Source organism: Paramormyrops kingsleyae, chromosome 11 (assembly GCF_048594095.1).
Source record: "Paramormyrops kingsleyae isolate MSU_618 chromosome 11, PKINGS_0.4, whole genome shotgun sequence".
Taxonomy (NCBI): Eukaryota; Metazoa; Chordata; class Actinopteri; order Osteoglossiformes; family Mormyridae; genus Paramormyrops; species Paramormyrops kingsleyae.
The window spans coordinates 18,097,601-18,110,319 of NC_132807.1; the positions used below are offsets into that span (position 1 = coordinate 18,097,601).

A 12,719-nucleotide genomic window follows, 5' to 3' on the forward strand; every position below is an offset into this window, starting at 1 on the left:
ACAGGATCAATCATCTCGTCGGCCCAGAAGAGGTGATCCTGTGATGGGACCAGTGGGTGTGCAGGCCGGACTCTGGACTGAGCCACAGCGCACAGCTGCAGGTGGTTACATCAGCACACGCAGCGCACTCTCACAGTATGCTCACGCTAGGCCATCCCTACCACACCTGAACGCAACTGACCCCTAAAGTCCAGTTCATTTGACTGGTGTGATGGCGCCGTACTGTGCCTGGGTCAATCTCTTCAAGCAGGTCATTCCCGTTTCAGCCCCACCCACCTCACATTCCACCCCACCCATCTCATATGCAGCCATCCCCATTTCCCATTCAGCCCCACCCATCTCATATGCAGCCCCGCCCATATGAGGTGGAATGTGAGGTGGGTGGGGCTGAAACGGGAATGGGCAGGGCTGCATATGAGATGGGTGGGGTGGAATGTGAGGTGGGTGGGGCTGAAACGGGAATGGGCGGGGCTGCATATGAGATGGGTGGGGTGGAATGTGAGGTGGGTGGGGCTGAAACAGGAATGGGCGGGGCTGCATACGAGATGGGTGGGGCTGAATGGGAAATGGGCGGGGCTGCATATGAGATGGGTGGGGCTGAAACGGGAATGGGCGGGGCTGCATACGAGATGGGTGGGGCTGAATGTGAAGTGGGTGAGGCAGCAGGTGATCCCAGATCATGATGTCAGGGTCCCGACCACAGCAGTTATCCCTGCAGCTCCGATCACAAGCTGTCAAAAGAGCCATGCTCAGTGTTATCCTGCGTGACACGGTGACTGATAGTCTTGTGTGCCAGAGTACAGGCGAATGCTGGAGGGGGGGCACAGTGGGGGCAGACAGGTCCAATTAGGGCAGCACAGCAGGAAAACGGGCCCCCACACAAAAGGGGAAAACAAACTGAAAGCCCCTTTGTGGGAGACACAGATATGATACCCATCCATCCTCTAACCACTTCCCCTGGTCTGGATCATGGGGAAAACATTACAGTAACTCTGAATGTGGCTGATTTTGCTTATTGGTTGGAGCAGCTTCTTCACAGTTTTTCTCTCTAGGTTAAACACCCAGTGACCACAGTTACCCAGAATGCAACACCAAAATTCCCACAACACCCATCAGGTAAAACCAGACCAGCAGAGTATAGACCTGTCAATGATATCCGGACCCCTGATCTGCATCCACTGCTGCTGAACGGCCACAGACCACATGTTGACCTACAGAACCCGCGACAGAATCTCCACAATCTGTCAAAAACATTGCCCAGCTGGAGGTTTTGGCCTCGATGGGGCCACGCTGCTGATTTTGGACTTTCCCATGCTCCCCTCTCGCGACCGGGGGGGGGGGGGGGGCGGACCTTCAAAGCTCCGCCCATGGGGACCTTAATCAGTCCTAACCTTTCAGCCCCCTGCCAGACCACTCACCCACGCCGTTTAAACATCGTCATCAATCACCTCACTCTCGGGGACGTCCAAAGGAGCGCCCCCGTGATAATTCTCTCACTGGGACACTTTCAAAGCTCCCACTGACACAAACCAGAAAACAAGAGGAATGTGTGGATGGAAATAAAGCAGCAGAAAGTCTCAACAGCCCCATCTTGTGGCCATCAAAATATATAACCGTGTCTTAGGCTATAAAATACTGCCTATACATAGCCATGGTACAACGGCATAAATTAAATTAATTAAAAGTTACTCATTAAAGGCATTAAATAACCTTCTCCGCCAAAGGATGTGGCTGTTATTTTACATGGGGCCAGTTCCCCCCCCATCCCCCCTCTCAGATGGAGGTCAAACTCAGAACCAGGTCTCCGTAAGGTTCCAGACGTCCCATGAGGTGCGACACGGAGCCACTCGTACCTTGCACTCCACCACGCTCTGATCCCACTCGCAGGTGACATAGATCTCGTCCACTGCCCGCCGCAGGTTGTCGAACAGGAAGGCCCAGTAGCGCGCCCGCAGGTCCACCTTGCGCGGGGGCCGGGCCTTGGTAGGGCTCTTCTCGGCGGCCTTGTCGAGCGTGGCCCCGCCCCCGCCGCCGCCCCCGCCCCCGCCGCCAGCCCCCTTGGTGTCCAGGCCGGCATTCTGCAGGGAGGCAAGGAGGAGCCGGAGAACAGCAGCGCAGCCACAGTCACCAGCGTAGGTACCAAGCAAGAATCTATAATTCCACTGACCATCTACCCATTCATCTCCCATAGCCGCTCATCAGTATGCTACATGAGCCTATCCCAGCATGCACTGGGCTGGGGGGAGTCCCCAAACAGGATGTCAGTCCATCACAATGACACACACAGAAGTCACAGAAGTGGAATTCCGGAACGCCGAGCTGCCTTAACGTGTAACAGACACACTTCTGTCCTTCGTTCCAGACCCGGGCTGGTCAAAGCCACAGGTCCTGAGGCTGCAGCTCCGTTTCTCTGCTCTCACCGCCCCCACCCTCTCCCCAGCTGCGGGTTTTCAGCCACGCTCTGACAGCACCCCCCCGGCCCCACGCCTGTAATTAGCCCCCAGTCTGTCAGGGCCGTGGCAGGTTGACGCCAAACTTGACCGGCACCCGTCTCGTCACATCCCAACTCACCTTTCACATGCAGCCTGTCAACCAGCTCCTAGATGCCCCCCTCCCCCGGCACACCGAGGACATGCCATGCCTGGCCTGTAGTGGGCGCCCATGCACACTAACCTGACACACAGCAGATATACAGTATAACTAGAATGATAAAGAAACAGACCAAGCGCTCAATGCGCAGCTCACAAGCAGTTTGTGACTGTCTGGACTGTGGGGGTGGGGGCATGTGGAGTGTAACCCTATCTCCATGTGGGGGGGGGGGCTGGGTAATGGAAGGTCCGCGGGAGGGGCAGTCTGACAGCCCACATCTGTCACAGTTCAATAAGTGCCACCCCAGGGACATGGCTGCCACCACAGACACCCACCCCTAATGGCCCAGCCAGCTCACCCCGTCACTCCCGTCATTAGCATTCCTCCCAGCTGCCAGTAAGACAGCCCACAGCGCCTCCTGCTGGACGACAGAGTTTGAAACGAAAACCTCCCTACCAAGTGAACCACATTATCTGGACCAGAAGAAAAATGTTTAAATGATATATATGAATGATTTAAATGATAAAAATGCCAGGAGGGGAAGGGTGCCCCCCCCCCCACCAACTCTGCATCTCATCACAACCTTGACATGAGACCCCTGTAGATCCAGGCCGTTTAGACACAACCACAAACTCCAGCCAAGGAAGTGACATTTTAGACTAAAGCTTAATTCTGCTGATATAGGACAGGCTACAATCTGCAATTCAAAGTCCCCTGACCACAAACAAAGCAGCCAGATTCTGCTATTACTAACCCTGATCTCAATATCCAGTTACATTTCTGCCATAACACCATGTGCCATGTATTAATTATCAAACACACCTCCTTTAAAACATGACAGGCCTACAGAAATTTTGTTCAATGATCTACAATAAGCCAAGCTAACACGGTCTGTGTCTCCCTCTTGTGGTCAAGCAACAGAACTGCATAAAATGAAAATGGTGTCAGTTGCAGGTTTAATGGTTATGAAATATATACTGCCTGAGTCTGCTTTCAACCTCACACATTAACACCATTAAATCCTGACTGATCTGGAGTTAATAGCGAAATGCAGAAATTAAGATTTACCCGCTTCTTGTTGCGGTGGATCCCGGCGCTGATCCGCTGTGGTCTCGGGCTGGCCTGTGATTTGGGCTTCCCTGCAAAGCAAGATGAAACACAGCTCAACACAGGAGTGGGAGAGGAACTGCGCCCTGTGCTCTGGCTGTGTCGGTGCCTCCCCTGTGGCTCTTGGCTCCAGTCGATTCCAGTGGGATCTTCCCTGCAACTAACAGGCAACCAGAATAAGCATCACAGGGGTAGTAGTGAGCATCCAGCTGGGTGACAGCAGAACAGAATCACCCGGCAGCTACCTGACTGTTCTGTTCAGATGGGGGTCAGGGTTAGGGTTAGGGTCAGAGTCATGCAACCTTGTTTGCTTTTACCCCAGAGTCAAAGTCCAAGATCCTTTTATTGTTATGTGCCAAAGGCACAATGAAATTCTCACCTGTGTGATTCCTGCAGACCACAGTACCGAATACAGCAGGATAAATAAAGGTCTATATGTACGATATACAGAGCAGAGTTGGGTAATTCATGTCCAGAGAGTAAAAGTCCAGACTGGGATTTTGTTTCAACCAACCAGTTGAGCACAAAGAGTCACAGTCACAGAGAACTCAACTGGATGGTTGAAATAAAATCCCAGTCTGGACTTCTACTATCTGGACATGAATTACCCAACTCTGTTTACATGCATATCTATCCATGACTAATGATTTCAAAAGTCCTTTTAGTTTCTTGTGAAGACATGGAATAAACAAATAAAACGTGTTTAGATAAAGAGAGGAAGTCACAAGAAGCGTAGGAGAGGAAAGCGAAGGTTGTGTTTGATGAAGGAGAGCTATCCACCAAAAACTCCCTTTTATCGTCTCACCACTGAACCAAAGGTTAAAATCATATGAGCTGTTGGCTTCTGCTACTAGTTTACTAGACTTTACCAGCTACAGATCTTCACAGAACATTAACTGGGGAGATCTTCACCACACCACCACGTGCATGAAACTAGCCGCTACGGCGATACGAGGGGAATATGTGCCGTTTCACATGCATATTTATCGGGGCTGACGAGCAGCGGCGCCGGCAGAGCATTTCGATTGGGCATTCAGGGGCTCGCGCGAAGCCAGGGGTCATATAATGAAACATATATAGTTTATTTTTTCAGAAACCAACCCCTCCGCAAAACCCCCAGGGGATGGGAAACCCGACCTTACATCCCTGCTGTCGATGACAGCGACAGAGATCAGCTGGACGTAGCGGGTATCAGTACTGGGCGATGTTTAAAAATAATATGCAATATTTAACCATGAAAATATCATAACAACAATAACGGAGTCATTCGACACCCCTCTCAACACACGCGCGCGCATGCGCGCACACACACACACACGCTCGTGCGCGGAACTAAAGAGGACTACTTGAATTTTTTAGCCGAAAATAAAGGAGCATGAAAAATAACCGATACACAGATTAGAACTGTAGTGCTTGCAATTATTTTAAATGTGATTATCGCAAGATAATGAGATAAATATCGAAAAAACAAAGCTGATATTCCCAAGATAACAAGAAAATTTTGCAGCGTGGCAGAGTAAGCTACGGGTTTTAAAAGGACTTGCAGCTTATATACAGTTTACATTAATACCTTAGGGCTGCTCTGTGTGTCTGCCACTCTGTCAATGGAACACTGTCAAACATAGCACAATGCACTTAGCGGAATAACCTGCAAGGATTCAGATAATGTGTGTAGATTTTAATGTAGTTATGAAGGTTTGTTTATTTCAAATGTGAATATTTTTATATTGCGTACAGTGATATGACAGTATTTCCCTGGACCATGGTGCAACTTAGGATGTAACATGTACTTCACAGTAAGATACTACACGGGTACAACGCTTAATTTTAACGTTAAATAAACGGAAGCACACATTCAGTAACAAAGTTACAGTACAAATGCAAACAGCGGGGCGTTCTGGATGACTGGCCCAAGGCGGCACAATATGCTTATCCATGTAATTATTCAGAGAAAATGATCTTGTTATCTCGAGAAAACGAGCTTTGATATTTCAAGATAACGAGATGATTATATTATAATAAACTTACTGAATAAGTTATGCTCACTTTTAACGCCATGCCAGAAGCTAGGGCAAGGCCTATATTCATGAGGAGAGCATGAAGAGCATTAAAACATTAAATAAAATAAGTAAAAAATTCATAACTATGTAATATTACAATCAGTTAAAACACTTTAAAGATCGGCTGAACTGAGAGCCATATCATACATTTCTTTATCTTACTTAGGCGATAATCGCCAGCCAGTCACTGTCAGACACGGACGGACTGGGTTTACTTGTCTGTTATCGTCGATGATGTCAAACTGCACAAGCCAAGCTGACTAATGTGGCTTAAGTTTGAAGGCTGGGAACGCAGCAGCTGAAGATGCCTGCAGGCATTTCATAGGAGAAGTGGATTAAAAATCAGACGTTCAGGGTCTCCTCTCACCACCAGACCGATCTAACACCACATGACCAAAGCCAGGAAAGGCAGCCTGTCTGAGAGGTGGAGTCTCAACTGCTGCACCTGCAGTAAAACTCCAGCACAACTGAGCCCTGACAACAGGCTGCAGCTGCAGCAAACCCTTCTTTTAACACCCTGGTAACTCCCAGCCATATACAAGAACCAGCGTCTGCTAGAAAATCAGCAAACATGTGGATTCTATCTGCACAAGGGCTGAAGCAGGTGTCAGACTACCTGTGTGTTAGGGTGCGTGAAGTTGGGCTGCCAGTTACACTGTGGGGGGCGTGTCCCAGGGTGGTGGGCGTGTCCCAGGGTGGTGGGCGTGTCCCAGGGTGGAGGCCACACCCCCATAGACTTCTCACCTTCCTCCTCCTTGGTCTCCAGTGGCACGCTCCAAGCAATCAGGTTGCGAGCGGCCCGGCCTTCCTCTGCGACGATCTTCCGCACCTTGTCGTGACTGTTGGACCGCTGGAAGGAGGCCTGGGGAAGAGAAGGGGGGGTATCTGTCAGGCCGACGCCACATGGGACGCTTGTCTCCTGGCAACCGGCTCCCAGAGCTGCCCTCCCATGCCAGACAAGCACCAGTGCAGACACCCTGCAGCCTTGCAGCCCACACTGCCAGTTAGAGTCACGCTGAGGATTTACCAGCAACAGCGCATTAGTCATACCTCTGCCTTAAGGGCAAGAAGCCGGCGGTGTGTAGCTCAGTAGGTCAGGAATCTGTCCCCGTGTCCCAAAGGTTGTGGGTACAAACCCCACGGTCAGATATAGGACCTCCATTGAGCGCAGGATCAAGGCCCTTAACCCCAGCTACTCCAGGAACGCTGGATGCCAGCTCACCCTGCTCTCTGACCCCAAGTACGTTACTTTGGGTAAAAGCATCTAAATAATAAACGTAAAAACACGCGAGAGCAGCTGCCGCCTCTGACAGAATCGTGACATAGATATAAACTGCTGATTAAACCGGTGTCCTCATTTATCAACAAGCACAAAAAGCATGAGTCATTAAATGTGCCACTGGGGGCCAGGATTCAAGGGCAGCTGACAGGGGCCGGGGCCGCGGATCTAAGGGGAAGGATCAGATGTACTGCTTTCAGGCTCCTAGGGTTGGGGGTGGGGGGGGGGGGTATCCCCAACCCATTACTCTGATTCCTTATCGTTTTTACTATTTGTTTAAAGGTCAAACTGAAAAGTTGATTTAAAGCTTATGGATAAGCTTAGAGATCAGAGTCGGCATTCTGACGCTACTGAATCAAAAAGAAGGGATTATTTCACTGTGTTATTCACACTGATGGGATTAAAAGGTGCTTAACGGAACACTGCTCAAAAGCGATGTCAAATATTTTAACTTCTTAGACTAAAATTTAACAATTCTCCAGTGCAATCTGAGTAAGTGGGGCTTAGAGTGTGAATGCATTCTTTACAGAAAACAGTACAATTAGTACTGAGCTCAAATCAAAGTTGGCTGCACAGCAGTGCATCATAAAATGTGCATTAACACACGCCCACACACATGTAAATTGGGATGGGGGTTGTTCTCATATAGGGCCTCTGCCCATTTATGTGATCTCATCATCACCGTGACAACAGACAAGTCATTCACTTCAGATATCTATTTTGTTTTTTGTTCCCCTTACAGGACCTGTAAACATGGCAGCAGTGCCGGGTTAATATTCCCAGGGCTAGATGATGCTTCTTCCCAGCATCTGGGCGTGGATTTAGAGAGGCCCGCCTTCACCCAGCCCTGCTTCATTCAGACACCTCAACAGAATAAGAAACCAGCCTGGTCCTGCAGTGCCGTGTTGTTCATGATCACAATCAGCACAGTTAATGACACCACAAAGCAGTTAATTTAGCTCTGCTTCGACAAACTCCCAGCTATTCCGAAACTCCAGGGCTGTGCGATGTTCTAGGTCCAGATCACATCACCACTTTAAAATGCCTAATATACAGCTGACCTACTTAGAAGGATCAGGACTGAACACCAAGACCTGGGAAAACAGTGCTGCCAAAGAGACCTGCCCTGAGGACAGTAACTACACACAGAGGGGCAGGTAACGCACAGTGACGACTCACTGCAGAGGGGCAGGTAACGCACAGTGACGACTCACTGCAGAGGGGCAGGTAAGGCACAGTGACGACTCACTGCAGAGGGGCAGGTAACACACAGTGACGACTCACTGCAGAGGGGCAGGTAACGCACAGTGACGACTCACTGCAGAGGGGCAGGTAACGCACAGTGACGACTCACTGCAGAGGGGCGGGTATCGTACAGTGATGACTCACTGCAGAGTGGCAGGTAATGCACAGTGACAACGCACGACAGAGGGGCAGGTAACGTACAATAACAACACACCGCAGAGGGTCAGGCAACGCATAATAACAACACACTGCAGTGGGGCAGGTGACCGACAGTGACGACACACCACAGAGGGGCAGGTAACGCACAATAACAACACACTTTAGAGGGTCAGGCAACGCACAATAACAACACACTGCAGTGGGGCAGGTGACCGACAGTGACGACACACCGCAGAGGGGCAGGTAACGCACAATAACAACACACTTTAGAGGGTCAGGCAATGCACAATAACAACACACTGCAGTGGGGCAGGTGACCGACAGTGACGACACACCGCAGAGGGGCAGGTAACGCACAATAACAACACACTGCAGTGGGGCGTAGAGGGGCAGGTAACGCACAGTAACGGCACAGCGTAGAGGGGCAGGTAACGCACAGTAATGGCACAGCGTAGGGGGGCAGGTAACGCACAGTAACGGCACAGCGTAGGGGGGCAGGTAACGCACAGTAACGGCACAGCGTAGGGGGGCAGGTAACGCACAGTAACGGCACAGCGTAGGGGGGCAGGTAACGCACAGTAACGGCACAGCGTAGAGGGGCAGGTAACGCACAGTAACGGCACAGCGTAGAGGGGCAGGTAACGCACAGTAACGGCACAGCGTAGAGGGGCAGGTAACGCACAGTAACGGCACAGCATAGAGGGGCAGGTAACGCACAGTAACGGCACAGCGTAGGGGGGCAGGTAACGCACAGTAACGGCACAGCGTAGGGGGGCAGGTAACGCACAGTAACGGCACAGCGTAGAGGGGCAGGTAACGCACAGTAACGGCACAGCGTAGGGGGGCAGGTAACGCACAGTAACGGCACAGCGTAGGGGGGCAGGTAACGCACAGTAACGGCACAGCGTAGAGGGGCAGGTAACGCACAGTAATGGCACAGCGTAGAGGGGCAGGTAACGCACAGTAACGGCACAGCGTAGAGGGGCAAGCCATGCACAGTTACAACACACTGCAGAGGGGTAGCATACGGTAACAGAAAGGCTTCTCTGGTGCCACAATCAGCCGCAGGACTCTGGCACCTGTCCCCCCCCCCCCCACACCCCCCTGTCTTTTCATACCAGGGCAGCGTGGTTCTTAAGAAGCCCATGGCACAGAGCCAGGCCTTTTCAGACGCCGTACAAAGGCAGCCATTGTGAGGAGGCCCTTCTGTGTGGGGTTACTGTCCCTGAATCAGATCACCGATGCACACGAGACGGCGGCCATGCGGATCGCGGACTGAGGGTACGTACAGAGTAGAAGTCGGGCCTGAATGCCGGCTCCTCCGAGCCCGACATGCTGCGGTTAACAGCGGTGATGGTCACCGAGTCGCCTGCCACACGCCAGCACGGCCGCCTGCCATCGCTGACATCGTCATCCGAGCGTGGGACCAAAATAGCCTTCTGGCCCGGCCGGCTGCCGGAGGCTCCTCAGGCCGCGTCACCTCTTCTTGTCCCTTAGCACCGACACCAGGGCCCGCTGCACCTCCTGCAGAAAGCGGCCGGGGCTCCGTGACACCAAGCGGGCCGCCGGAGCCGCCTGGCCGCCGCAGTGAGCTCCTCCTGCTTTCACCGCCCTCGTCAGAGCGGACGGACTTGTCGTTCCTCACTCCCTCTCTCCCTCACCCTCATTCTGTCCCTCTCTCTCTCCCTCTCCCTCTCTCTCTCCCAGCTCAGGTGTCGTGCAGTCGTTCAGTCCCCCAGTCTCGCACGCGGACGGCCACCGCGGGGGTGGACTCTGCATCTGATCTGATGCATCGGCGAGAAGTGTGTTCCGAACAGGAGGACAGGAGCGAAATGACACATTGAAGGGTGGGGGGGGGGGGGAGATTCGCTGTTAGCTGCGTGAATACAGATTTCAACGAGTGGGGGGGGGAGAGTCCTAGGAATCGTGAGGTCTGAGGTGGACACACACTGTCGAGCATTCATCACATCGGGGCGTCAGTGCCGGCTTTTATGGGGGAGGCAGACACACACTATAAAGAGTGTGTCATCAGTGCAAGAAGTAAACAGAGACAAACAGGTGCAACACCATCAGAACAGAAAAGAACATTCCAGATAAAGCATGACATCTCCGACATGAGCATGTAGTACATATACATAACAATACAAACATGTGAATGACTAAATGATTGCCACAGCTACCTGTTTTCTTAAATATCACCTCATGAACTCTATACATGTTAAATCAATGACAACCATTCTGAAAACCCAGTAAGCGATTGGCCCAAGTTCACACTGTCCTCATGTCAACGTGAACAAACAGGAGTCCATTTCCATCAACTAATGAATGGATGGATGACACTGTTACACTTAACACTTGCTTCCTATCTCTGTGGCCCAGTGCCACTGGGAAAACAGCAGCCTAATTTAAACACAAGTACTGCTACTAACAACCACAATGACCGGCATTTACAGTCACGCACCATATGGCAGCTAATGTGTCATATGCCGCATATTTACCCAAAGTAAACTGCAGGAAAGACTGAGTATTCAAACATCTCACACTGCATAATATGCAAAACCCTTTAATATTACTAACATTAAAACACCGACCTTCTGCAAGCCTAAGCCTAGAACTTAGAGTACAAAGATAATACATTAACTAGGGCAAAAGGTGCTGCGGGAGTGTGGCAGATACGTGATGCTCAGACTAGAGCTCACTGCTTCTCAGAGGACAGCCACCCACGGCTTCTTATGCACCTGCATCTCCTACAGCCATTCTACCCTGCACCATATATCTATGCCAATGCAGGGATATTAGTGTCATTTAAACATGGGGCCATGGGTCAGGGATAGAGATGGGGGGTAAATACAGCTGGTACTGCTTTGATTTGTGGTGCAAAATATATTCCTGTGTCCTGTACTGTGCTGTTATTTGTTTTATTGTCCTTCCATGCACCGGTCCCATCCCCTGTAATTAAAAGGTGAAATGGTTTTGCCTTGTGACTGCAGATGGGGGCGGGGCGGGGCGGGGGAGGGTGATTAGGTTTGACAGTTGCCCTTCTGACATCTACCACTGACATGTTTGTATCTCTCTTCACCTATAACCTACATTTCTTGATGAAAATAACGGTGTTACTGTGTTCATAGGGGATGCGGGGCGTGTGTGTACACAAGTGTCTCAAAAAGTAACTGCAGACGGTGGGGGGAGCTGAGGGGAGCCGTGGGTAATGTCCTACCGGTGAGAAGAAATAAAGCCTGTGCAGTCCTAGCGCACTTGCATGCTCGCAGCCTGACATACATCCTCCCCCTCCCGACGTCCCGCCGCCAGCCCCCCTGGCCACTGTGATCGTGGTATGTGGGACAACTAAACGATAGCTACCTTCAATGCGATGCTTATCGGCGTGTTCCTGCCTTTTCCTCCTCCTCCGTGCGAAGACCCCGAGCTGTTGCTCCCGGACCTCTCCCGTCCATCCCCACCCTGGGCCGCCCTCGGCCCGAACCTGTGCTGCGCCGCGCCGCGCCGTCTCCCGTCACCGCGGCCGTCTTTCGACATCGAATGCCGGGTTTATTTCGAAAAAAAAAATCCAAACTATCCTCCAACTCGACGCAATATAAGGGCGGGTCGCAAAACAGACCGGCTACATTTGTCAAGACTGGCAGCGACGATCGGCGTGACCCGCAAGGTAGCAGGAAGTGTCTGCTTCGCAACCGTGACAAACATGTCCGGCAGCTAATAAGATGCCGCCGTTACTTTGCAACCTTGACAAACATCTGTCGTGGCCAATAAAGACGCCAGTTTTTGGTCGAAAGGCGGGCAACAATCACGAAATAGCCAATGGACGAACAGAAGAACGCGCGCGAGGGGTGTGGTCCGGCAACACTGGCGACCGGGATCTGTCTGGAAACCACATTATGTATGATGGTTTGTTTGTTTAGGGATGTAGGGATACCCCAGTGTGCACTGCGAAGTGTGTTTGTTTATGGGTGCCTCTGTAATCTGCGGGGGGCTGCATTTGAAGAACAAATGTAAAGCCGTACATGGAGAGGGTTAAAGATCATAGTTACGTTATGCCTTAGCGCCCATTTACTTGGCTATAATCTCCTATTCAGACGCGCATTAAGTTACCTGTTAACTGACTATTTATATTAACTGTACATGTACGTGTGAAATATTTGCTTACAACAGTTGCAACCAAACGAAGCTAGTTTTCCTCTGCATCGAGTATGCTTGTATCATTGGTGGGCAATTAATATCTTTACCCCTTTACTAAAAAATACTCACCTTTTCTGAATAGCCAA

General features: G+C 51.1%; 1 protein-coding gene across 5 annotated transcripts in view; it reads right to left on the bottom strand.

Annotated features, from left to right (window-relative positions):
- scaper (S-phase cyclin A-associated protein in the ER) overlaps positions 1-12,158 on the bottom strand; it is a 66,403-nt gene extending 54,245 nt beyond the window's left edge. For 4 of the 5 annotated variants that reach the window (XM_072718180.1, XM_072718177.1, XM_072718179.1 and 1 more), the window contains exons 1-4: positions 11,800-12,158; positions 6,501-6,618; positions 3,658-3,728; positions 1,854-2,078 (exon numbers count right to left, since the gene is read on the bottom strand). In XM_072718180.1, the coding sequence (XP_072574281.1) occupies positions 1,854-2,078; positions 3,658-3,728; positions 6,501-6,618; positions 11,800-11,973 (588 nt within the window). In that variant the 5' untranslated portion in view covers positions 11,974-12,158. Of the gene's footprint in view, positions 1-1,853; positions 2,079-3,657; positions 3,729-6,500; positions 6,619-9,728; positions 10,257-11,799 lie in introns of those variants that run through there. The other variant, XM_072718178.1, reaches the window with a different exon arrangement.
- Between the last annotated feature and the right edge of the window lie 561 nt (positions 12,159-12,719).